This window comes from Ovis canadensis, chromosome X, assembly GCF_042477335.2.
Source record: "Ovis canadensis isolate MfBH-ARS-UI-01 breed Bighorn chromosome X, ARS-UI_OviCan_v2, whole genome shotgun sequence".
In the NCBI taxonomy this organism is placed as follows: Eukaryota; Metazoa; Chordata; class Mammalia; order Artiodactyla; family Bovidae; genus Ovis; species Ovis canadensis.
Window position 1 is genome coordinate 135,226,555 of NC_091727.1, and position 27,350 is coordinate 135,253,904.

A 27,350-nucleotide genomic window follows, 5' to 3' on the forward strand; every position below is an offset into this window, starting at 1 on the left:
TTATCCAACAGATTTTGGCAAGAGAAATGCAAATCAAAGGTACAATTAGGTATCATCTCACACCGATCAGAATGGTCATCATCAAAAAAATCTGTAAATAATAAAATACTGGAGACGGTGTGGATAAAAGGGAAACCTCCCACAACTGTTGGTGGGAAAGTAAATTCATACAACCATTATGGAGAACAGTATGGAGGTTCCTTATAAACTAAAAATAGAGCTACCATGGGATCTTACAATCCCACTTTTGGGCATCTATCCAGAGAAAAATCATAATTTGAAAATTTAATGCACCCCAATATTCATTGCAGCACTATTTACAATAGTTAGGACATGGAAGCAACCTAAATGTCCATTGACAGAGGAATGGATAAGAAGATGTGGTACATATCTACAATGGACTATTAGCCATAAAATAGAATGAAATAACATCATTTGCAGAACATGGATGGACCAGAGATTATCATACCGAGTGAAGTAAGTCAGACAGAGAAAACAAATCTATGATACTGCTTATATGGAAAATCTAAAAAAAATGATATAAATGAATTTATCAACAAAACAAAAATAGATGGACTTCCTTGACAGTCCAGCAGTTAAGACTCCATGCTTCCAATGCAGGAGGCATGAGTTTGATCCCTATTCAGGGAACTGAGATCCCACATGCTGTGTGGCATGGCCAAAAAATAAAACACAACAGAAACATATATTAAAAAAAACATAGAGTAGTTACAGATGTAGGAGACAAACTTATGGTTACCAGGGGGAAAGAGGGGAGAGGGATAAATTGGGAGATTGGGGTTGATATATACACCATACTATATATAAAATAGATAACTAATAAGGATGTACTATATAGCACAGGGAACTCTTCTTAATACTCTGTAATGATGTACATGGGGAAAGAATTCCAAAGAGAGTGGATATATGTGTATGGATGACTGATTCACTTTGCTGTACAGCAGAAACTAACACAACCTTGTAAATCAACTATATTTCAATAATTTTTTCAAAGTCTACAAATAATAAATGTTGGAGACAGTGTAGAGAAAAAGGAACCCTCCTACAATATTGGTTGGAATGTAAGTTAGTGCAGCCACTAGGGACGTTAATGCTACGGGGAGGGAGGAGGGAGGGGGGTTCAGGATGGGGAAGACGTGTATACCTGTGGCGGATTCATGTTGATGTATGGCAAAACCAATACAATATTGTAAAGTAATTAACCTCCAATTAAAATAAAGAGATTTATATGGGGAGGGAGGTGGGAGGGGGGTTCATGTTTGGGAACGCATGTACACCCGTGGTGGATTCATGTCAATGTATGGCAAAACCAATACAGTATTGTAAAGTAAAATAAAGTAAAAATAAAAATTTTTTAAAAATTTAAAAAAACTAGAAATAGAATCAGCATATGATTGAGCAGTTCCACTCCTGGGCATATACCTGGAAAAATCTATAATTCAAAAAGATATATGCACCCTAATATTCAGAACAGCACTATTTACAACAGCCAAGACATGGCAGCAACATAAGTGTCCATCGACAGATGAATGGACAAGAAGATGTGGTACAGATACACAATGCAGAAGTAAAAAAAAAGAGTGAAATACTGCCATTTGCAGCAATATGGATGGACCCAGAGATTATCCTAAGTGAAGTAAATCAGATAAAGACAAATATCATATGACATCACTTATATGTGGAATCTTTAAAAAATGGTACGAATGAACTCATTTACAAAACAGGCTCACAGATATAGAAAACAAACTTATGGTTACCAAAGGGATGCAGAGGGATAAATTAGGAATTTGGAACTAAAACATGCATACTACTACTTATAAAATGGCTTCCCGTGTGGCTCAGTGGTAAAGAATCTGCCTGCCAAGCAGGAAATGAGAGTTTGATCCCTAGGTTGGGAAGATCCCCTGAAGACAGAAATAGCAACCCACTCCAGTGTTCTTGCCTAGAGAATCCCATGGACAGAGAAGCCTGGTGGGCTACAGTCCATGGGGTCACAAAAGGGTCAGACATGACTTAGTGATTAAGCAACCACAACAATATATGAAATAGATAACAATCATACCTTCTGTATAGCACAGGGAACTATACTCAATATCTTATAATAACCAACAATGGGAAAGAATCTAAAAAAGAACATATATATCTCAACTTGCTATACACCTGAAACTAACACATTGTAAATCAACTACATTTCAATTAAAAAAATTATATATATTTGGGATCATATTTAAAATGCTGTTTCACAATTCCCTTTTTTTGTGTGCGTGTGCCATGAGGCTTGGATCCTAGTTTCCTGACCAGGAATTGAACCCACACCATAACAGTGAATGCACAGATTTCACTGGACTGCCAAGGAATTCCCCGATTTCTTTTTTTTTTTTCCACTTAAAATTATATCTCAGAGAGCTTATACATATAATGTATATGAACCAGTACATATAATGCTGCTTTATTCTTTTTAGCTGCTGCATACTCTTCCATAGCTTGTTTACATTGTTGCTTATTTACTTCTACCTTCATCCCTACATTGATGTACATGAAATTGTTCTGAGTCTGGAGTTAATAAAAATAAGGTAACAATGAACAAGCTGGTATGTACAGCTTTGCCCACAGGTGGTCTTGCTTTAGGATCAGTTCAGTTCAGTCGCTCAGTCGTGTCCAACTCTTTGTGACCTCATGAATGGAAGCACGCCAGGCCTCCCTGTCCATCACCATCTCCCGGAGTTCACTCAGACTCACGTCCATCGAGTCCGTGATGCCATCCAGCCATCTCATCCCCTGTCGTCCCCTTCTCCTCCTGCCCCCAATCCCTCCCAGCATCAGAGTCTTTTCCAGTGAGTCAACTCTTTGCATGAGGTGGCCAAAGTACTGGAGCTTCAGCTTTAGCATCAGTCCTTCCAAAGAAATCCCAGGGTTGATGTCCTTCAGAATGGACTGGTTGGATCTCCTTGCAGTCCAAGGGACTCTCAAGAGTCTTCTCCAATATTCTACTACAAAAAAAAAAAAAAAAGTTCAACTCCAGAAAGACTAGGCCATTTACACTCCCCTCAATCACATGACAGAACCACTTTCTCCATGTTCTCATGCACACTGTAAATTAGTAATTAGTGGCAATATAGGATGTTTAAAAAAGTAAGAGATTATTCTTTTAACTCACATTTTATATGTAGTAGTATACATGTTTTAGTCCCAAACTCCTAATTTATCCCTCTACACCCTTTTGATAACCATGTTTGTTTTCTATATCTGTGAGTCTATTTTGTAAATAAGTTCATTTGTACCATTTTTTTTTGTTCCACACTTAAGCAATATCATAGATTGTTTTTCTCTGTGTTACTTACTTCACCCAGTATGATAACCTCTAGGTCCATCCATGTTACTGCAAATGACATTATTTCATCGTATTATGTGGCTGAGTAATATTCCATTGTAGATATGTACCACATCTTCTTTGTCTATTCATTTGCCTATGGACATTTAGGATGCTTTCATCCTGAATGAATAGTCCTGGCTATTGTAAACAGCACTGCAATGAACATTGGGGTGCGTTTTTCTTTCAGTACATGCTTGGGACTAGAATTTCTGGGTCGTATTTAGAATCCCCATGGACAGAGGAGCCTGGAGGGCTTAGTCCATGGGGTCGTGAAGAGTCAGATATGACTGAGCGACTAAGCACACACACGCTGGCTCTGTTTTTCAGTTTTCTTTAAGAAACCCATGCCCACCCTCTCCACCATTTATTGTTTGTAGATGTTTTTGATGGTGGCCATTCTGACCACTGTGAGATGATACCTCATTGTAGCTTTGATCTGCATTTCTCTAACAATTAGTGATGTTGAGCATCTTTTCATGTGCCTTTTGGCCAGCCAAAAGGACTTCTTTGGAGAAATGTCTATTTAGATCTTCTTGTGATTGGGTTGTTTGTTTGTTTGTTTGTTTTTGATATGGAGCTACCAGTATGATTTGTATACTTTGGAGATTAATCCTTTGTCGGTCACTTCATTTGCAAGTATTTTCTCCCATTCTGTAGGCTGTCTCCATTTTGTCAGTGGTTTCCTTTACTGTCAAGAGCTTTTAAGTTCAGCTAGGTCTCATTTGTTTATTTTTGTTTTTGTTTCCATTACTGCAGGAGACAGATCCCCAAAAGACATTACTGTGATTTATGTCAGAGTGCCCTGCTTACGCTTTCCTGCAGGAGTTTTATAGCATCCGGTCTTACATTTACGTCTTTAAATCATTTTGAGTTTATTTTTGTGCATGTTGTTAGAGAATGTTCTCATTTCATTCTTTTACATGTAGCTATCCAGTTTTTCCAGCACCACTCACAGAAGAAATCTATTTACATATTTTAATAAGACATGTATGTGTAATATGTAGAAAAGCATTTTATCATTTTATTTATTTATTTTTTACTTTACAATATTGTATTGGTTTTGCCATACATCAACATGAATCCGCCACGGGTGTACACTTAAAAAGTTTATAAACTGGGGAGGTAACTGTGCTTTGATGAGGGCAGTGGCTTTAAATCGGTCCTAATGCTTTTTCTGGGTTTGAATGTTGTGCTAGAATGTATTCTTGTGGAATTTGCACGCAGTGACAAATAAACACATAGTTTAACAGAAAATAAGCAAATAGTGACATGCCCTAAGTATCTTCCCATCAGGATATGCAGACCTCAATCTTTTGTCAGCGTTATTACATAAATTTAACCTAATTTACTAAAAGTTTTCCCTTTTCATGGTCTTTTTATGTTGCTTCAGTTTTTTTTTTTTTTTTAACCTTTGCCAGCGCTTACATAATTGTCAGGAGCATACACTAGTAAAGTTTGTTGAATGTATATTAGAACGTTTTTAAAATGTGTATACCTTTGAATCCAAGAATTTAATTTCTGGAACAGCATTCTGCCAAAATGGTAAAACAAACGCACAAACATATATTCATAAAAATGCTCATTGCAGTGTTATTTGTAATGCTAAACAGCTTGAATATTCAATAGGGAATAGGTTAAAGAAGTCATGATACTGTCATAGAGTACAGTGTTGCCTTTACAAACTAGAACAGAACCAAAAGTTTCCAGTGGAAATACATTTATGATATATATTTTTAAGTAAAAATAGGTAAAGGGAAGATATGTATGAATTTTTTATTCAAATACATGTGTATACACACATGTATATAAATGAACAGGGAAAACTCTAGATGGATATATATACTTATAAAATAAAATGTTAACAGCTGTGAAATGTCTCTTTTTGTCTTTACTGATGCTCCTTGCTTTAAAATATACTTTATTTGATGTTGCCATTGCAAGATTTTTCTTGTTAATATTTTTGTGGTATATCTTTTTCCATTTTTTCACTTTCAGCCTCTGTGGCTTGATATTGAAGATGAATCTTTTCTAAACAGCATATAGTTATTTTTAAAAAATCCAGTCTGACAAGTTTTGTCCTTTTATTGGAATGTTTAGGCTGTTTACCAGTAAATTAGAGGTATATTTGCACTTAAATCTATAATCTTATTATTTGATTATTCGTTCTGCCTATTTTGTATTGCTCTTCCTCTTTTCTCTTGATTAGTAATTTTTAAATTCTGTTTTCCCTCTCTATTACCTTGTTAATTATACTTTTTTCACTGTAATTTTAGTGGTCACTCTAGAGATTACAAAATTCATTAAAGTCTAAATATAGATAACTTTACCACACTGTCCGACATAAAGCAGTTCTAAATTTAATACTTGATTCCTTTCTTCTGTTCCCTACTCCCACTGTGATTTTGAAGCTTGTGCTTTTTTGTCTGTGTATACTTGCCTTGAAAGCCTAATGATATCAGTTCTACATTTCAGCCCTTTTTCATAACATAGGGGTTTTTATTGATGAACTTTTTATGTTTCATTTTTTTTAACCTGCAAGAGATACCCTATTGTATGTATCTTTTGTGAAACTGTGTTAGTATCAGGCTGGCTAAACTCCTAAGAATTGCTTAAAGAATCTGTGGGATATCAGATTTTGCCAAATTGCTCTCCATAAAAAGGCTGCGTCACAGCATCTGTATCCAACAGAGTGTGGAAGTGTTCATTTTCCCATAAACCAGTCAACAAAATTATCAAATATCTAAATTTTGATACTCATAGCTGAAATAGGGCAACACATAGTGGTTTGGATTTGCATTTCTTTGAAGTTGAGTCTTTTTTTTCATATGTTTATCAGTCACTGGTATTTCTTTTCTGCAAACAAATCCATTCGAGTCTTTGGCACACTTTTTATTGGGTTGTCATGTCATTAATGATCAGTAAGAGTTTTTAGATTATTGCAAATGAGCTGTTTGACATTATGCTCCTGGGTTTTTTGTTTGTTTTTTAAAATTTTTCATAAGTTTTAAATGTCTTTATAATGAGTTTCTAAATGTTTTCCTCTGATGGAGAGCATAAATTGGTCACAGTCGAATGAGTTCTGAAAACCCATTAGTGGGTCTAAGGCACTCTGGGCATCCTAGTTCACCTCCTGAAAAGGCCTCCCCTACACAGGGGCCCCTCACCCAGGGAGCTTCCTTCTGGGGTGTCAGATTTCAATGTTCTAAGAGACAGGTTGCCTGAAGAGTTTATATTTAGTGTAGGACTCCCCAGCCCAGACAGCTGGATGTCTGGGGAGTAAATTCTGCAGACTTTGTCCCTACCTTATGGGATTATTTTGAGGGGCTTGTATAGATGGTACAATGAAATTGTAACAGAAGGCAGAGGGTGAAAAAAACCTCTTTTTTCCTGGCGTCACTGTTTGGGATCCTGTGAACTGTGCCTTTTGTGAGAGGAAAAAGGACATGGATTTCAAGGGTATTGCCCATAGACCTTTACCTTAGCCACAGGCCCTACCCATTATCTCTACTGGAAGGTGCTGAACAGTGTATATTCCTGCTCCTCGGGGACCTACAGTGCATGAAAGGCAGATAGTGGAGCTCTCTCACCACTGTCATGGTCTAATGAAAATCCACCTGTTGAGCCTCCTTTTCGTTAGTGGGATAGCACAGTTGGTCCTTTCCTGGGTGTGATGAGACTCATTTGATTACAGGCTTATGCAAAATCCCAATAAAACTCCTTGAATGGAAAACAGGTTAATCTGGGAAGTCACTTTTTTCAGGCACTCCTGGGTTCATCAACCAGGAGTCATCTATGAAGTTCTCAGACACCTGATGGAAGATCGTCAGTGAAGCTAGAATTTCAAAAAGTTGTAAACCACTTGTGCAAAACCGCTAAGATTGGACAGCTGAATGTCCTTCCAAAGACGAATTTATAGGTCCTATTTAAAACCTACTGGTTTCGTTTAGGAAAACTTTATATTTAAAATGTTAATAATCACTAGTCTGTTTTCAAAGCTATGAAATAGTTTACAGCAACTAGAAAGCATTCTTAGTGTGGCATAAATGAATGAGTCTTTTGTTATTTTTACAACCTAATTTGTAAATGTCAAAAGAAAATGGCTTGACGCCATTTCCTCTTACAAAAACAATGAATGTGACGTAAAAACGGGAAAAAAAGGGGGCACAACAAAAGAAAGGTAAACCTTTCCTTGCGCTCTCTACTCCCCTTCCTGACACCCCTTCCCTGGCCCATGTAGGTGTGGCAACTACCGTAGGGCAACTGTCTTAGAGACAGTCCTCAGAGAAGCTGCAGGAAAGGCCGGAGCCAAGGCCTGGAGGTGGAAGGGGGGATGCAGACCCTCCCTGGTAACAAGAGAAGGGCAAACTCCAACCGCAGGGAGATGATGCCACTTGTGGGCTCTCAGATTGGAGGGAAACGAGCTGAGTGACGGAGCCTCGCGCACAGCTGGGTGGAGGGGGAGACCGTGCGTGCGGAGGTGGAGGGGAGGGTCCTGCTGAACTCCCCACCAGCCCCTGGGAGGGGGGATCGGAGGGCGAGCTCGGCGGTGACGCGGAGCCCTCACGTGACCGCGAGCTGCAGAGCGACGCAGCCTTCGGTGCAGGCGTCACTCCTGTCTGGGTACCAGCTCCCCGCTGCCCTGCGCACGGCGGGCTGGCATCGGGCCCCGCGGCAAGCGGAGCAGGTAAGGGCCCCGCGCACAGAAGCCAGAGCGGCAGCGGACTGCCAGCCCGGGAGCTGGCCTGGGGATGGGGGAGAAAGCGGCTCAAGTTCCCGGAACCTTCGCTCGATTCTCCCAAGCCCTGCTCCTCCTGCCTAAGTCTGTGCTGGGGAATCCTGGGCTTTGACAGGGCGGATGGTGGGGGGAGTGTCTCAAGAGGGAAATGCAGAGATTGAGATGTTCCTTCTTCTCTGACTCTAATCACTGATCGCACACGTCCGCTCAGCTTCCTGCTAGTTAGAGTGGAAGGGACACGCCGCCACGGTGGCGTTTGCAGAGAAAATGGTGGGCCTTAGTGACTGGACGGCGGGGTTGGTGCGGGTGGCATCTCGCAAGGTGCGCAGGGACGTTTGATAACCGGGTTCCTGAATCCAGAAAAGCGAGTATTGGGATCTGCGTCCTGGATGCTAGTCCAAGCGCTCAGTGCCTTTCCTCTCTCCTGTCTGACGACAGTGATTCGTGGGGCAGTGTTTGTGGCGAGGCGAGAGAAGAAGAAGAGCAAACTGCACAGGATCTGCGGAGGTTAGTGTGGGTACGGACACTCGCTGTGAACCGTGGAAGTGCTATACGAATATTCTCTATGACAGGAACTTAGGCGCCGCTATCTGGATGGTATATAGGGTGGCTCTATAGGGGACTTTCTCTAAACTGTGTTTACTTACCAATCTTACCAAGCTTGGGCTTTTTAACTTAAAGTGTATGTTGAAGACCAATAAAGACAGCAACTTTTCTATGGATGCTTTTTTTTGCACCTCAGATAATACTGCGAAAATACAAATTGCTGTCTCAAAGAACTACTTTTTTTTTTTTTTTTTGGAGATAACCTTTGCGGGGGAGGGATGGAGATTTTGCAGAAGCAAAAGCCCCCGACCCCCAACACACATCCTGTCTCTTTTGTTGGAGCCTGCTAGAGATGAGTTTAAGGAGAAGTAAATGGCAGTAGGCTGTCATTCTAGAGTATAGGATCTACGGGCCTCCATCTGTCTCCCTGTTTTCCAGTTTTCCAGATTCTTCCACCTGTTGGCACAGGTGAAGGAAATGATAGACTGGGGAGAAGCCCTAGAATCCTACAGGTGGTTTTAGAATGATTCGCCTCTGTTGCTCCCCTTTTACCTGCCTCCCTTTTCTACCCTGCCTGTTTCAGTGCTGGAGAAGCCCTAGGTTTTGTTTGCCAGAGAACGGGTGTCTAAATCCAGATTGTTATTGTTTGGCCGCCAAGTCATGTCTGACTCTTCTGCAACCCCATGGGCTGTAGCCAGCCAGACTCCTCAGTCCATGGGATTTCCCAAGTTAGAATACTGGAGTTGATTGCCATTTCCTTCTCCAGGGGATCTTCCTGACCCAGGGATTGAACCCAAGTGTCTTGCATTGACAGGCATTGGCAGGCAGATACTTTACCACTGAGCCACCAAGCCACCAGGGAAGCCCAGTCAGGTGGGTACTGGGACTCATGTTTTAGATGCTGAAATGTCATAAGTACTCACCATTTACCTTTCTTTTTTTCTCTGTTTGTTCCTAGGTCTTCTCATAGGGCAATAGTAGGGCTCTTTACCACTGAAAGCAAAGGAAAGTGGGAGACTGGCCTGGAACTGTGGAGGTTGGTGTGAAGATGGACAATGCATAGGGTTAACAAGAGAGGGTGGGCATATACGATGGCTGAGACTTGAGAGAGTGTCAGTGGAGGGTTCTTCCACTTCTGCACTCTGCCAGATTTCCCCAGTGTTGCCATCCTCCCTGCTGATATCAGTGCAGGAAATGGTAGGAACATTGGGGTAAGCGTGGGCTACAGTGGGACTGAGAGAAGACTTGAGAGGATGGATCATATTAGCAAATTGGACATGGGCTCTCACAAGGCAGGGATTGGAGTCAGGGATCAGGGTACTTGTCCATTCTGTGAAAGATCTGATCTCTAGTACCTGTTTGTTTACTTGTCCACAGCTGGGTCTACAGGTCTGAAAGGCTTGAGATCACTGGAAGCAAGGAAATAAGGAGGAAATTATTCCTGATCAGTATATGCTGGTAAGAGGATGGGGATTGCCCGGGTAGACATCTAAGGTGGGTTGTTGGAAGTGAGTGTCTATCTGAAGGTATCCAGTGTCCAGTCTGGAGGATACTTAGCCTCCCCCTTTTCCAGGCACTCTCCTCACCATCCCTTCACGTACCCCACACCTTCACCTTTATTGTGATAACAGGAAATGGGGTGAATTGAAGAGGATAGAGAGAGGTTTGTTAATAATATATGTCATGGTAAACAAAATCTTCACTCCCGTCTGTTTCTCCATCTGTCTGTCTGTCTCTAGGTCCACAGATCTCATGAGTTTATAGATCTCCTTTAGGATATACCTCCAGTCAAGAGAAGGAAAGAGGAGGGAACTGCCTTGATCATTACAGGTTGGTATGAGGGTGGGGACCTGTGGGAGTGGTGACCAGAGTAGGTCCAGTAAAAATTAGGGTGTGAGGGCTTCAGTCTACCATCCGTAGTCAGTGCTACCACTATCCTTTCCACTGTTCATTTGATGTAAGAAAACGTGTATGGAAGTACCCTGGGGGAAATTTTTGGGCACTGGGAAAGATGGAGAGGAGATAAAAGGGATGGAAAGAGAATTTGCTAGTTATCTTCTTCTCCCACAAAGCACATCATTTTTACACTTCCCTATTCTGTGTATCTGTCTGTGTGATGCACAGAATTAGAAGAGAAACTTTAGCCAGTTTCCTTCCTCCACTTCTAGGTCCATTTCCAGTGGCAGCTCTGCTGGCCTTTGAGTGGCTGAAGACCAGCACCTTTGCAGGGTTACATGCAGACCTACTACCCTCTTTTCCCAGTCTAATTGAGCCGTTTTGTATCTTGTTCTTGCCTTCATCAAGGGTGATTACATGGGTCGCATTCAGGAAGTGGGCTTGGTGACTGCAGGACTGATGTTCTGGGCTGGTGCCTGCTACTGCATTTACAGATTAACCAAGGGAAGAGCCCAGAGTGTGAGGCGACTTACCAGAAATGGGTCCAAAGTCAAGATGGAGACTGTGGCTGGGATACAAAAGCAGACCTTGGCCATGTGTGAAGCCATGGTTGGGACAGAGATTGAGACTAGACCCAAGCCCAAGACCGGAGCAGAAGCTGGAGCAAGAGATAGGTCTGGAGCTGAAGTAGAGACTAAGGTCACTGCTACAGACAGAAGCAAAGCCTATTCTCAAGCCAAGGCAATGGCTGAGGCAGAGACAGAGACCCAATCTGAGGCCAAAACGGTGGCTGGAACAGTGATAATAACAGAGGCAGTGATTCTGACTGACACCAAAGCCAGTGAAGTGGCCATGAGGGAGGCAGTGACCCAAACTGACTCTGGGTCTGGGAAACTGATCAAGAAAGAGGCAGTGACCCAGACCAAAGCTAAAGCTTGGGCACTTGCTACTAAGGTAGAGACCAAGAAAGAAGCAATGACCCAGACCAAAGCAGAAGCTCATATATTGGCCGAAAAAGAGATAGAAATGAACAGCGTGGTGGTGACACAGAATGAGGCCTTGACAGTAATCAGGGAAGTGACCAAGACGGGCACCATAAACAAGATCAGAAGTGTGGCTGACACCAAGGCAAGAGCCCTGGAAGAGACTGTGAGTGTGGCTAAGACTCTGTCTGAGGTCTGGTCTGGTACCTCAGTTGATGCTCAGGGAAATCCTAATTTTGTGTCCGAGGCAGAAGCTGGAGCAGTCATGAAGCCCTGTTCACTGTCTCAGGTTGTGGCCGAGATCCAGATTGACAGCGTTCTTGGTACTGAGGTTGAGGCCAAGGGGAATTGCAAAACCATGTCTCAGGCAGGGTCTTTGGCAGATATGAGGGCTTCTGCTCAGCCTCAAGTTGTAGCCAAGGCCCAGGCTGAGGCCATGCTTGGGGTGGCAGTTGATGTAGGGGGTAATACCAAGGCCATGTGTGAAGCAGGGGTTGGGGCAGATACAAGTGTTTCTCCACAATCTCAGACTGTGACCAAGAAACAGGCTGAGACAGTGTCTGGTGCCAGGGTTGATGACAGGGCAAATACCAGTGTCATATCTAGGGCAATGATGGGAGCTGACATGACGGCTGCCACACAGCCTCTAGTTGTAGCCAATACTCAGATTGAATTTGCGCCTGATGCCTGGGTTAAGGGTAGAGATGGTCCCTATGCTGTATCCATGGTGAGGGCTGGAACAGACACTGAGTCCCATATGCAGCCTCAGCCTATGATCCGTGTCCAGGCTGATGCTGTGCCTGATGACAGGGTTAAGGCTCAAGGCAATGCCAACACCAAGTCTAAAGAAGAAGCTGGGACAGACAGAAAGGCACAGTCTCAGACTTCGACCAAGAGCCAGGCTGAGGCTCTGCCTACCACCAGACGTAAAGCTAGGAGCAAAGCCAAAGGCAAGAGTAAGGCAGGGCTTGGAATGGAGATGAAAACCTGTGCACAGCCTCAAGCTGGGGTCAGGGCCCAAGCTGATGTTTCCCCTGATTCCAGAATTGATGGCAAGGGTGATCCTGATGCTATTTCCGGGGCAGGGGCTAAGGCAGAACTGAGGGCCTCTGGTGAACCTCAGGATATGGCCATTTCTCAGAGCGAGGTCTTACCTGGTGCCCAGAATAAGGTCCAGGACAATCCCAATGCTGTTTCTAAGGCAGAGACTGGGTCAGATACAAAGAGCTCTGCTCAGTCCCAGGCTGTGGCCAGTTCCCAGGGGGAAGCCTTGCCTGGTGTCAAGAAGAAGGCTCTGGGCAGTGCCAGTGCTGTGTCTAAGACAGGGGCTGGTCCAGATGCAAAGGGCTCGGCCCAGCCTCCGACTGATGCAGTAGGCCCTGCCCAGCTCCAGGCTGTGGCCAGTTCCCAGGGTGAGGCTTTGTGTGGTGTCAAAAATAAGGCTCGGGGCAATGCCACTGCTGTGTCTAAAGCAGGGACTGGACAGGATACAAAGAGCTCTGCCCAGCCCCAGGCTGTGGCCAGTACCCAGGGTGAGGCCTTGCCTGGTGTCAAGAAGAAGGCTCGGGGCAATGCTGGTGCTGCGTCTAAGGCAGGGGCTGGGCCAGATACCACAGGGCCTACTCAGCCCCAAGCTGTGGTCAGTTCTCAGAGTGAAGCCTCACCTGGTACTAAGAATAAGGTCCGGGGCAATCCCAATGCTGCGTCTAAGGCAGGGGCTGGGTCAGATGCAAAGGCCTCTGCTCAGACTCCAACAGATACAACAGGCCCTGCTCAGCCCCAGGCTGTGGGCAATTCCCGGGGTGAAGCCTTGCCTGTTACTAAGAATAAGGCCCAGGGAAATCCCAATTCCATGTCTACAGCAGGAACTGGGCCAGATGCAACGTGTTCTCCCCAGCCTCAAACAGATACAACAAACACTGCCCAGCCCCAAGATATGGTCACTTCTCAGGGTGAGGTCTTGCCTGGTGCCAAGAATAACGTCAGGGGTAATCCCAACAATTTGTGCAAGGCAGAGGCTGGAGCAGACCCCGTGGGCTCTGCTCAGCCCCAAGCTGAGTCTGATTCCCCAGGTGAATCCTTGCCTGGTGCCAGAAGTAAGGTCTGGGGCAATCCCAGTACTGTGTCTAAGGTGGACTCTGGACCAGATACCAAAGGCTGTGTTCAACCACAAGCTGCAGCCAGTTCCCAGGGTGAGACCTCGTGTGGTACTAAGAAGAAGGCTCGGGATAGTGCCAGTGCTGCATCCAAGGCAGGGTCTAAGCCAGATACCAAGGGCTGTGTTCAGCCCCAGGCTACAGCTAGTTCCCAGGGCGAAACCTCGTGTGGTACTAAGAAGAAGGCTCGGGGCAGTGCCAGTGCTGCGTCCAAGGCAGGTGCTGGGCCAGCTACAATGGACTCTCTGCAGCTGCAAACAGATACAACAGGCTCTGCCCCATCCCAGGCTGTGGCCAGTTCCCAGGGAGAGGCCTTGCTTGGTGCCAGGAGTAAGGTCAGGGGCAATCGCATCACTGAGTCTAAGGGAGAGGCTGGAGCAGGTATGGTGGGCTCTGGCCAGCATCAGTCTTTAGCCCATTCCCAGAGCAAGACCTCGTTGGGGGCAAAGGACAAGGCTAAGCATAAGTGTGAGTCAGAAGCTGCAGGAGATGTCTCTGTAAAGCCCAAGGCTAAGGCCACGCCTACTTCAGAGAGTGAAGGTGGGGCAGGCCCTCAGGCCTGCACAAAGTCTCAGTCTAAGGTCCACGACTACTACTGGAATGGGATTGGCGTTGAGGACTGGGTTGCTTCAGAGCGATGGATCAAATTTAGGTTTCAGGCTAGGGATGGATACTGGGAGAATAGCACGTCCTGGGCTGATGATGAAAATGAAGCCAATACTGAGTCCTGGAGTGTGGCCAAGAGTGAGAATGAGGTTGGTGTTCAGTCCTGGGCTGGAGCTGGGGACCAGGCCAGTGGAGGGTTCTGGGCTGGGAGTCATGCCAGTCAACAGTCCTGGCCTGGGGGACAGGCCAATGGAGGTTACTGGGTAGAGGCTACAGACAGGGCTGTTGGAGGGTCCTGGACTGTAGCTGAGAACCAGGCCAGTGGGACTTCTTGGGCTGGCACTGGGAACCAGGCTGTTGTGGTGCCCTGGACTGGAGCTCAGGTGAGTGACACTGCCTGGGCTGGGGGCCAGACCAGCGGGGTATCTTGGACTGGGGGAGAGGCCATTGGAGTATCCTGGGCTGTGGTTGAGAACCAGGCCAGTGGAGCATCCTGGACTGGGGCGGAGGCACAGGCTGGTGGAAGGTCCCAGGATGGGGCTGGGATTCAGGCCAATGGAGCCTCCTGGGCCCAGGCTACAAGTGGGAATGTGCTTAACATTGGGTACTGGGCTGTGGCTGTGGACCAGACTACTGGAGGTTCCTGGATTCTGACTAGTGACCTCTCTGGTGGTGCAACCTGGGTTGGGACTAGTGATCTGGCCAAGCCTAGACTTGAGGTTCAGGCCAGTGAAAATGTGTCCTGGACTGGGACTGGGCTGGGGCCTGAAAACCAGTCCAGTGGAAAGGCCTGGGCTGTCACTGCCAACCAAGCCAGTGGAGGGTCTGGGCTAGCGTCTGTGGATCAGTCCAGTGGTGTGTCCTGGGTTACAACTGGAGAACAGGCCAGTGGAGGGGCTATGCCAGGGATTGTAGGCCAGTCCAGTGTTGGGTCCTGGTCTGGCACTGGGAACCAGGCCAGTGAAGGATTATTGGTTGGGACTGTGGAGCAGGCCAGTGGGGGTTCCTGGACTGGGACTGGTGATCAGTCTCATGGTGGGTCCAAGCCGGGATTTGAGGATGGACTTCATGTCAGTGAAGAAGGTTCTTTGGCCCGTGCTGGTGGTCAGGCTGATGGACAGTCTCGGTTGGGACCCGAGGAGCAGCCCAGTGGAGGGTCCTGGGCTAATTCTGGGGACCAAGCCAGTGGAGGGTTCTTGGTTGGAGCTGCAGACCAGGCCAATGAAGGGTCCTGGGTTGGACCTGGGCATCAGGCTGGTGGTGAGGAAAAGCCTAGGTATGAGGATCAGGCCAAATCTGGAAGAGTATCTTGGGCTGACAGTGCAGGTCAGGCTAGTGGAGGGTCTATACTGGGGCCAAGGGGCCAGCCTGTTGGAGATTCCTGGGCTGCTATTGGAGACCAAGCCAGTGGAGGATCCAGGCCAGTGCCAGAGAATCAGTCCAGTGGATGGTTCTATGCTTGCAGTGGGAGTCAGGCCCATGCAGGAGGGTCCTGGGGTGGGGCTGGTGACCAGGTGGTTAGAGGGCCTGTGCTCGAGCCCATGAACCAGTCCAGTGGTGGGTCCTGGGCTGATACTGGGAGTCGAGCCAGTGGAGGGTCTTGGGCTGGGGCTGGGGCTGGGGCTCAGGCTGGTAGCTGTTCCAAACCTGGATTTGAGGATCAGGCCAGTGGTGGAGTGTTCTGGTCCAGTGCTCAGGACCAGGCCATTGGAGGGTCTAGTCCAGGGCTTGCAGACCAGGCCAGTGGTGGGTCCTGGACTGGCACTGGGAGTCAGGCCAGTGAAAGGTCCTGGATTGTGACTGGGGATCAAGGCAGTAGCTGTTCCAAATCTGGATTTGAGGATCAGGCCAGTGGAGGAGGCTCCTGGGTTGGCACTGAGGGTCAGGCTTGTGGAAAATCCTGGACTGGATCTAAGCCTGCGAATGAGGCCAGAAGAGCATCTAGCATGGGGCCTGAAGATCAGGCAAGTGGAGGGTCGTGGATGAGCCCTGGAGATGAGCACAGTAGAAATTCTCAGGTAAGAGCTGGGGTAGAGGCCAGGGAGGGATCCTGGTTTGGAGCTGGGAGTGAGGCTAGCACAGGGTCTTGGTTCTGGAGAGGGGAAGAAGTTTGTATTGTATCTAGTCCTGGGAATAAAAACGAAGCCAGTATTAAATCCAACTCAGTAGTTGGGAAAGAAGCCATCGTTGGTTCCAGATTTGGGGCCGAGAACAAGGCCAATGTTGGGTCCTGGATGAAATCTGATGAGGCTGTCTGTATGGATTCCTGTTTGGGAGCTGAGGCTGGAGCTGTGGCTGGAGCTGAGGCCAGGCAGGAGTCTTGGTTGTGGGATGGAGATGTAGCCACTACAGGGTCTAGGCTTGGGGCTAGGGCAGAGGCTAGTGGGCGGTCCTGGACTTTGGCTAGAGATGTAGATGAGGATGAGCTAAGTAGAGCATCCAGCCCTGATATTGAGGAGATCAGTTTAAGGTCCTTGTTTTGGGCTGACAGTGAGAACAGTAATGCAGTCAGATCCAAGTGTGAGAAAGATGTCAGTTTTGAGCGTGGAGCTAGACATAAGGTCAGCAACAAGGATAAGCTGGAGGCTGCTGGTGGAGTCGATGTAAAATCTTGTTCCTGGGATGGTAAAAGAAACAGAAGTGAGGATAAATCTGTGCCTAAGACTAAAGCCAAAAAGACAGCTGAGTCAAGAGTCTCATGTCCATCCATGGTCCCTGGGGCAGGTATGGGGTCATGGGCAGGAGCCATGATCTGGACAGAAATGAAATTTCCATACCAAAATGAGTCTTGCTTCCCACCTGAAGATGAACTCAGAAAGCAGATTAGGTCTGGGGAGAAAACTCAGCCCTGGGTTTGCCGTTGTAAACGTGAAAATAACGTGGATCCACGAGAGCTCGAAAAACTCATTTGCATGATTGAGATGACTGAAGATCCTTCTATTCATGAAATAGCCAATAATGCTCTATATAACAGTCGTGATTACCCATTTTCCCATGAAATAATTCGTAATGCAGGTAGAATCTCAATTATTGAAGGCTTGCTTAATAATCCCTACCCCAGTGTTAGGCAGAAGGCTTTAAATGCACTGAATAACATCTCAGTGGCTGCTGAAAACCATAGGAAGGTTAAAACCTACTTAAATCAAGTATGTGAAGACACCATCACCTATCCCTTGAATTCAAATGTGCAGCTGGCTGGACTGAGATTGATAAAGCACCTGACTATTATCAGTGAGTATCAGCATATGGTTACAAATTACATTTCAGAGTTTCTTCGTTTGTTAACTGTGGGAAGTGGAGAAACTAAAGACCATATTTTGGGAATGCTTTTAAATTTCTCTAAAAATCCCTCTATGACAAAGGACTTGCTCATTGCCAATGCACCAGCATCACTGATTAATATCTTCAGCAAGAAAGAGACAAAGGAGAATATTCTGAATGCTCTTTCACTATTTGAAAATATAAATTACCATTTTAAAAGAAGAGCAAAAGTATTTACCCAAGACAAGTTCAGTAAAAATTCCCTTTATTTCATATTCCAACGACCTAAAGCATGTGCCAAGAAACTTCGCATCTTAGCGGCAGAATACAATGACCCTGAGGTGAAAGAAAGAGTTGAGCTGTTTTTAAGTAAACTATGATTAGTTGTAATTTTCCAAACAAATTTGAGTAATATTTTGGTTTTGCAGCTTGGAAGTAATGCACATTGTAAATCGCATTATAATTTCTAAAGATGTTGCTTATGATGGTTGATAGCTGGACCATTTTATGAACACCAAATGAATTCAATCTTGTACTGAAAATACATGTGTTGGTTTTTACCTTGTCTGGATTGAGATATTTTTGGTATGCTTCATGAGCAGAAACTGAATTGATTCTTCATAAGTAATCTTTGGTCCTTTGTGTGGACTTACGTTTATACATTTGAGACTTTATTTTTATGTCATCAATAAAGTTGTGTGTTTTAAGCAGAAAAAATAGCCATATCTTTGTCCTTGAACCTATGATCTATTTGGAGAGGCAAGATGTATGGAAACACAAAGGTACCAGCAGCATGTTAGAGCCTCTGGTCTTGGCCAGCTGTTTCATATTAGTGCTTAAAGGCAACAGAAACTTCCATAGGCGACAGCGTTCAGGGAAACGTTTTCAGAGGAGGGGGCACTTAAGCAGGCTGGGCATGAAGGATGGGCTAAAAACAGGGCAGAAGGGCATTGGAGAAGGGAGGAGTGATGGGAAGAAAGGCATGGAGGTGGTAATTTTGCTCCACAGAGGAGGCTGGCCTGCCTGGAATACAAAGTGTGGGGAGGGGGTGATGGGAAATACCCATACAGTTGGGGTGAGTGCCATGCATGGAGGGATTTCTAGACTGAGTTCAGTTCAGTTCAGTCACTCAGTCATGTCAGACTCTTTGCGACCCCATGAATCGCAGCACGCCAGGCCTCCCTGTCCATCACCATCTCCCGGAGTTCACTCAGACTCACGTCCATCGAGTCCGTGATGCCATCCAGCCATCTCATCCTCGGTCGCCCCTTCTCCTCCTGCCCCCAATCCCTCCCAGCATCAGAGTCTTTTCCAATGAGTCAACTCTTCGCATGAGGTGGCCAAAGTAGTGGAGCTTCAGCTTTAGCATCATTCCTTCCAAAGAAATCCCAGGGTTGATGTCCTTCAGAATGGACTGGTTGGATCTCCTTGCAGTCCAAGGGACCCTCAAGAGTCTTCTCCAACATCACACTTCAAACGCATCAATTCTTCGGCGCTCAGCCTTCTTCACAGTCCAACTCTCACATCCATACATAACCACAGGAAAAACCATAGCCTTGACTAGACGGACCTTAGTCGGCAAAGTAATGTCTCTGCTTTTGAATATACTGTCTAGGTTGGTCATAACTTTTCTTCCAAGGAGTAAGCATCTTTTAATTTTATGGCTGCAATCACCATCTGCAGTGATTTTGGAGCCCAAAAAATAAAGTCTGACACTGTTTCTACTGTTTCCCCATCTATCTGCCATGAAGTGATGGGACCAGATGCCATGATATTCGTTTTCTGAATGTTGAGCTTTAAGCCAACTTTTTCACTCTCCTCTTTCACTTTCATCAAGAGGCTTTTTAGTTCCTCTTCACTTTCTGCCATAAGGGTGGTGTCATCTGCATATCTGAGGTTATTGATATTTCTCCTGGCAATCTTGATTCCAGCTTGTGTTTCTTCCAGTCCAGCGTTTCTCATGATGTACTCTGCATATAAGTTATATAAGCATGGTGACAATATACAGCCTTGATGTACTCCTTTTCCTATTTGGAACCAGTCTGTTGTTCCATGTCCAGTTCTAACTGTTGCTTCCTGACCTGCATACAGATTTCTCAAGAGGCAGGTTAGGTGGTCTGGTATTCCCATCTCTTTCAGAATTTTCCACAGTTTATTGTGATCCACACAGTCAAAGGTTTTGGCATAGTCAATAAAGCAGAAATAAATGTTTTTCTGGAACTCTCATGCTTTTTCCATGGTCCAGCGGATGTTGGCAATTTGATCTCTGGTTCCTCTGCCTTTTCTAAAACCAGCTTGAACATCTGGAATTTCACAGTTCACGTATTGCTGAAGTCTGGCTTGGACAATTTTGAACGTTACTTTACTAGCATGTGAGATGAGTGCAATTGTGTGGTAGTTTGAGCATTCTTTGGCATTGCCTTTCTTTGGGATTGGAATGAAAACTGACCTTTTCCAGTCCTGTGGCCACTGTTAAGTTTTCCAAATTTGCTGGCATATTGAGTGCAGCACTTTCACAGCATCATCTTTCAGGACTTGAAACAGCTCAACTGGAATTCCATCACCTCTGCTAGCTTTGTTCGTAGTGAGGCTTTCTAAGGCCCGCTTGAGTTCACATTCCAGGATGTCTGGGTCTAGATTAGTGATCACATCATCATGATTATCTGGGTCATGAAGATCTTTTTTGTACAGTTCTTCTGTGTATTCTTGCCACCTCTTCTTAATATCTTCTGCTTCTGTTAGGTCCAGACCATTTCTGTCCTTTATCGAGCCCATCTTTGCATGAAATGTTCCCTTGGTATCTCTAATTTTCTTGACAAGATCTCTAGTCTTTCCCATTCTGTTGTTTTCCTCTATTTCTTTGCATTGATCGCTGAAGAAGGCTTTCTTATCTCTTCTTGCTATTCTTTGGAACTCTGCATTCAGATGCTTATATCTTTCCTTTTCTCCTTTGCTTTTTGCTTCTCTTCTTTTCACAGCTATTTGTAAGGCCTCCCCAGACAGCCATTTTGGTTTTTTGCATTTCTTTTCCATGGGGATGGTCTTGATCCCTGTCTTCTGTACAATGTCACGAACCTCATTCCATAGTTCATCAAGCACTCTATCTATCAGATCTAGACCCTTAAATCTAATTCTCACTTCCACTGTATAATCATAAGGGATTTGATTTAGGTCATACCTGAATGGTCTAGCGGTTTTCCCTACTTTCTTCAATTTAAGTATGAATTTGGCAATAAGAAGTTCAAGATCTGAGCCACAGTCAGCTCCCAGTCTTGTTTTTGTTGACTGTATAGAGCTTCTCCATCTTTGGCTGCAAAGAATATAATCAATCTGATTTCGGTGTTGACCATCTGGTGATGTCCATGTGTAGAGTCTTCTCTTGTGTTGTTGGAAAAGGGTGTTTGCTATGACCAGTGCATTTTCTTGGCAAAACTCTATTAGTCTTTGCCTTGCTTCATTCCACATTCCAAGGCCAAATTTGCCTGTTACTCCAGGTGTTTCTTGACTTCCTACTTTTGCATTCCAGTCCCCTATAATGAAAAGGACATCTTTTGGGGGTGTTAGTTCTAAAAGATCTCGTAGGTCTTCATAAAACTGTTCAACTTCAGTTTCTTCAGCGTTACTGGTTGGGGGATAGACTTGGATAACTGTGATATTGAATGGTTTGCCTTGGAGACGAACAGAGATCATTCTGTTGTTTTTGAGATTGCATCCAAGTACTGCATTTCGGATTCTTTTGTTGACCATGATAGCTACTCCATGTCTTCTGAGGGATTCCTGCCCACAGTAGTAGATGGAATGGTCATCTGAGTTAAATTCACCCATTCCAGTCCATTTTAGTTCGCTGATTCCTAGAATGTCGACGTTCACCCTTGCCATCTAGACTGAGGTGTCTATATAATTACTCCACCCACCCCTGGGAGACACCAAGCCTTTCATGGCCAGAGGAATGACAGGATGAAAGGGAAATTATGTGACTGGCGTGTGCAGAATGGGTCAGAGTTGGGGTGGGGACAGGAGTAGCCACTGGATGGATATTGAAGCATCACTTAAGGAAGTTACCACCACAGTTCAGGCATACATGCTAGAGGTGTGAAATTTCACTGGTGCCCGTGGTAGTGGTAAGAGGAGGAAGGAAGTGAGAGATGCTTTGAGTGAAGAAGTGCTGCAACCTATCCTGGGAACATACAGAAAGGGACAATTTTATTGTAGGGTCCTGAGTGCATTTGATAGGAAAACATCCTCTTTTTTGTCCAACTCTGGTATTTATGGGAGTGAATACAGTGATTATTATTTTGATTTTATGAGAAAATATAATAGAAGAAGGGCCTCCCTGGTGGCTCAGTGGTAAAAAATAAATCCACCTGCCAACGCAGGAGACACAGGAGATACGGGTTTAATCCCTGGGTCAAGAAGATCCCCTGGAAGAGAGCATGGCGACCCACCCCAGTATTCTTGCTGGGAAAATCCCATGGACAGAGGAGCCTGGCAGGCTACAGTTCATGGGTCTCAAAGAGTTGGACACGACCGAAGCGAGTGAGCACACAGAGCATAACAGAAGAAAGAATGCTTTTTAGTGTTTCTATCAGCTTTCCTTTACGAGGTTAGTTGGGGCAGGGCCTTTATGGAACCACCGAGGCGGCTGTTGACATCCATACTGGAGATCTACCTCCCTTCCATCCCAAAGTGTGCTGGAGTGTGGGAGGAGGGGCACCTTCAAACTGTGCTAGTGGGACCATGCTTGGGACAAGACCCATCTGGATACATGTTTCAGGAGCTTTCAAGATGTGCATGCTCTTTGACCCAGTAATTCCATTTATACTAATTTATCCTTACGAGATAATCAAATAATTGTCTTGTACAAGGCTGTGCATCTTTGCACTGTTTTGAAGAGCGAAAAATTGTGAATGACCCAAGTGTCTTGAAATAGGCACTTGGCTAAGAAATTAAGGTATGTCTACACATTGAAACATTATTCAACTCTTGAAAGTGATGTAGGCAACTACACTTACTTACATGGGAAAAATTCTGTGCATATATATGTGTGTATGTGTATATATAATGGAGAAAATAGGCTGCAAAAGCATATTCTATAACTTTTATGAAGAAAGAGCATATACTTAAATTGCCTCTATGTATATAATTTGGTGTGTATATTCTGAGAATGTGGATAGTTCCCTATGAGTTTAAGATTAGTGGATAATTTTACCTGTTTTCACTTTTATCTATTTTCTTGTATTAATGTAAACCAGAACTTTTGCATAATTTGCCAAGAGGGAAATGGATGAATTCAGGCTAAGCAGGCCTGTCAATGGCATTTTGGGGAACTAGAGCAAAAGTATAAATAGAGGTTCACATACTCATCTCTAAGTATTTGGAAGGTATAAATTAAAAATTTAAAATAAACATTGCTTAAGTAAGGTTGTAAATATAAGTGTAAATATTTGAAATTTTAACTGTTTTGAAAGTAAAGCTCTTCTCAATTCTAGCATTTGATGGTCACCAACTTTCCAGTGGAAAAAATGATGTCACACTTGCAGTGAATTCTGCAGTCTGCTACTCTAATCCTCCTTTAGGAATAAAGAGTTTATTATTTCAGTTGCTTGGAGTGTTTCCAGCAGACAGCCCTCAGCTGTCAACTCTTCAGGAATTGCCTCAGCTAGAAAGCCACCTCCCCCAAGGTCATACCTTCTTTCTGGGGGACTTCACATTCAATGACTGATCTACATGGCCTTCTTGCCCCAAATGAGACAGCTTAACTTCTCCCTCTGTCCAATCCTTCTTCTTTATTTTCCTTTCTACAGGTTTTGATCCTAAGAACATGCCTTAATAAAAACCCTTCATCCTGAATCCTATCTCTGAGTCCGCCCTCCAGGAAGCCAAACTACAACAGTTGGTACGAGAAGAGGTTCAGAAAAGCATACACTGAGATGAAATTTTGGAGATGGATCGCCTGCTGCCTGGCTGGCAATGGGGATTCCATCATTTGTGGGGTAGATAGGCATGTGGAACCTCTAGCAGGGGAGCTGTTAGAGCTTTTGCTGGTAGTGAACTGGAATGGCATTGGTGGAAGGGAATGCATTATTAACTGGTGCTGTGTGGTAGATGTTTGAGAAATTTGTGAGAAATATTAAATATAAAGAAGGCCAGAAAATTGAGTGGTTATTGATATTCCAAGATCAGGGCCCTCGTTAGGAGGGACTATGACCCTGACACATGGAATGGGGACGTCTGGATTGATGTCCCTACATGTCTTACTTCCTCTGCTTTCCCTGAGCCCCTTGAGCATTCAGAAGTGTCCCGGTCCTTCCTTTTAAGGGTTAGTGCTTCACCTTGCTTGAATATGCAGAGCCCTTTCCCAGGTAAGATAATGTGTATTTTCTGCAGAATCTGCCCCCACCTCCCATCTTGGTCACTGGGTCTATGTCTAGGGTTAAATCAAAACGTTACTGCATTGGTGATGTGCTGGGCCTAATAAGGAAGGAAAGGGAATACCTCGGGAAGGAGCTGCAGGACCTAGACAGCATGCCGGACTTAGCAGGTACTGAGGGAGTAAGCATGGGACTGAATTCCGAGGGCCTTGATCAGGGCAGCTAGAATACAAAATTGAATAAGGGAGAATGAATTGATTTGAGAGTCCTTTCCCAAAATACAGGAATTAACACCCTGGAAAAGACCCTAGGAAATGAATATGAGCTCACTACTAGAATGACTCCTCAAAGAATGAAAAAAAAAAAAAAAGCCCCGCTTTAAGTGAGATGTAAATGCCAGAGGTGCAATAGTAGATGGTGGGAGGTGGTTGGTTAACATCACTGACTCAATGGACATGAACTTGGGCAAACTCCGGGAGATAGCGAGGGACAGGGAGGCCTGGCGTGCTGCAGTCCATGGAGTCACAAAGAGTCAGACATGACTTAGCAACCGAACAACAACAACAACAATGGTGGGAGAAGGCTCAGGGAAGCAGGAATACAATAGAGTCAGAAATGCCTCCAGAGGACTATGTGTTGCAAGAATTTGCTAAAGCTATAAGGACTGCACTGGTTAAAGGGGTACCAGTTCAGTGGTGGCTTGCTCCTTCAGATCAGGGCTCAGAGTAGGAGAGGGTGTTACAGGACAAAAATCATTGATAGAAATGGTGATGTACCTGAAACAATAGAGGCAAGATAACTGTACTCAACTGTCAGAAGTCAGGTGGATGCAAATACCATAATGCACCACTGGGTCAGCGTAATAGGGAAGCCTGATCTGCAGAAAGCTTTGGAAAGGATTACTAGAACAAACACAGTGCTCCCAGTGGATCGATAATTGATGTTCAGTCACTCAGTCGTGTCTGACTCTTTGCGACCCCATGGACCACAGCATGGCCAGCTTCTCTGTCCTCCACCATCTCCCAGAGTTTGCTCAAACTCATGTCCATTGAGTCAGTGATGCTATCCAACCATCTCATCCTCTGCCACTTCCTTCTCTTGACCTCAATCTTTCCCAGCATCAGGGTCTTTTCTAATGAGTCAGCTTTTCGAGTCAGGTGGCCAAAGTATAGGAGCTGCAGCTTCAGCATCAGTCCTTCCAATGAATATTCAGAACTGATTTCCTTTAGGATTGACTGGTTTGATCTCCTGGCAGTCCAAGAGACTCTCAAGAGTCTTCTCCAGCATCACAATTCTAGAGCATCAATTCTTCAGTGCTCAGCCTTCTTTATGGTCCAACTCTCACATCCATACATGACTATTGAAAAAAACATATCTTTGGCTATACAGACCTTTGTCTACAAAATGATGTCTCTACTTTTTAACACACTGTCTAGGTTTATCATAGCTTTCCTTCCAAGAAACAAGTGTCTTTTGATTTCATGGCTACAGTCCGCAGTGGTTTTGGAACCCAAGAAAATAAAATCTGTCACTGCTTCCACTTTTTCCTCTTCTATTTACCATGAAGTGGGTGCCATAGTCTTAGTTTCTTCAGTGTTCAGATTCAAGCCAGCTTTTTCACTCTCCTTTCACCCTCATCAAGAGGCTCTTTAGTTCCTCTTCACTTTCTACCATTAGAGTGGTATTATCTGCATATCTGAGGTTGTTGAGATGGTTAAGACAGTTAATAGAATGTGGTGGTCAATATAACACATTACTCTAGGAAAAAAGCATCTGACAATTTTTATTCAATCCATGCAATAAAAAAAAATGAGATGCTCAGGAGTCTGAAGGAATGTGCCTCAATAAGAATTACACTCCTCCTTGCTCAGCTTTGGCCCTAAGTCAGTTTTTGATCCAGAGTGCACTGTTTAAAGGAGTGGGGTACCCAGTCCTGGGCATCCCAGTTCTTCCCTTTCATCCAGTCCTTCCCTCTACTAAGGTAACTGTGTGCTGGGGAAAGAGGAATATCCAAACATTTTGAGGGCTGATGGACTCTGGCTGTGACTTGCTATTGATATCCAGAGAACCAACGTGTCATCATGCCTCACCTCGTTAGAGCAGGGGCAGATGGGAGCCAGAAATTAGATATGCTCTTGGTCTCTGTTGGGTTTACAGTAGCTCCACTGGGTCCACAGAATCACTCAATGGTTATTTTCTTGGTTTCTGAATATGTAATTGGAATAGACATTACGATAGTTGGTATAAGCCTCATATTGGTTCCCTGGCATGTGGCATGAACACTCAGTTGCTTCACTCATATCCAGTTCTTTGTGACTCTATGGACCGTAGCCAGCCAGGCTCCCCTGTTCATGGGATTCTCCAGGCAAGAACACTAGAGTGGGTTTCCATGCCCTCCTCCAGGAGGTCTTCCCAACCTGGGGATTGAACCCATGTCTCCTGTGTCCCCTGCAGTGCAGGTGAATTCTTTATCCACTGAGCCACCTGGTAAGCCCCTTCTTAGCATGTGGAGTCAGAGCTATTTGTAGATGAGGTCAAGTGGAAGCTTTGAAATTTCCTTCCTCTTCCTTGGCAAAGACAGTAAATGAAAGCAGAGATAGCATCTTCGACAAGATTGCAGAAGTCAGTGCCACCTTTAAAGACCTGAAGAGTGCTGGGTGTGGTACCCATCATATCTCCATTAAATCAGTTTGGGCCCCTGCAAAATGTGGACAGAGTCCAGTAAATGACTGTAGACCACTGCAAACTCAACCAAGGAGTGGCACAAGTGCAGCTGTCATGTCAGATACAATATCTTTGCTAGAACAGAATAATATGGCCTTAGGTACCTAGTAATCAGGTATTGGTTTGGAAAATTATTTTTCCCATCCCTATCAGAATGGAACATCTTAAAAGTTCACATTCACGTACATGGCAACAGTATACATTTATAGTTTTTCCTCAAGACTCTACTAACTCCCTGTCCTCTGTCATCACATAATTTGAAGAGATCTGGACCACCTGAATATAATACTGTTAATAGCCCACTATTTTGATGATATGTTAATTGGACCAAATGGCCAAGAAATGGCTAGCACACTGGAGGCTAAGACATGTGTACTCCGGAGGATGGGAAGTAAATCTTACAAAGATCCAGAGCCTGGCTACATTAGGTGCAGTTTTTAGATGCTGAATGGTCTGGGGCATCCCATGGAGTAGGAAACTCAACATCTTGTAGGCTTTACTGGATTCTGGAAGCAGCACATTTACATCTGGAATTTACTATTTTGACCCATATATTGGGTGACATGAAAAGCTGCCAACTTTGAGTGGGGCCTAGAGCAAAAGAAGAGCCTATAGCAGGTCCAGGGGTTTCAAGCAGCCGCCACTTGGACCATGTGAAAAATAAATTCTAAGGTGTTA

At 44.7% G+C, this 27,350-nt stretch overlaps 1 protein-coding gene across 6 annotated transcripts in view; it reads left to right on the top strand.

Annotated features, from left to right (window-relative positions):
- Positions 1-7,541: 7,541 nt before the first annotated feature.
- Positions 7,542-27,350, top strand: part of ARMCX4 (armadillo repeat containing X-linked 4) — a 32,030-nt gene continuing 12,221 nt past the window's right edge. The window contains exons 1-7 of one of the 6 annotated variants that reach the window (XM_070291095.1): positions 7,542-8,078; positions 8,568-8,636; positions 9,442-9,548; positions 9,634-9,711; positions 10,053-10,133; positions 10,415-10,505; positions 10,844-18,294. In XM_070291095.1, coding sequence (XP_070147196.1) covers positions 10,989-17,957 — 6,969 coding nt within the window. In that variant the 5' untranslated portion in view covers positions 7,542-8,078; positions 8,568-8,636; positions 9,442-9,548; ... (2 more) ...; positions 10,415-10,505; positions 10,844-10,988 and the 3' untranslated portion in view covers positions 17,958-18,294. Of the gene's footprint in view, positions 8,079-8,564; positions 8,637-9,441; positions 9,549-9,633; positions 9,712-10,052; positions 10,134-10,414; positions 10,506-10,843; positions 18,295-27,350 lie in introns of those variants that run through there. The other 5 variants (XM_070291096.1, XM_070291097.1, XM_070291098.1 and 2 more) reach the window with 5 other exon arrangements.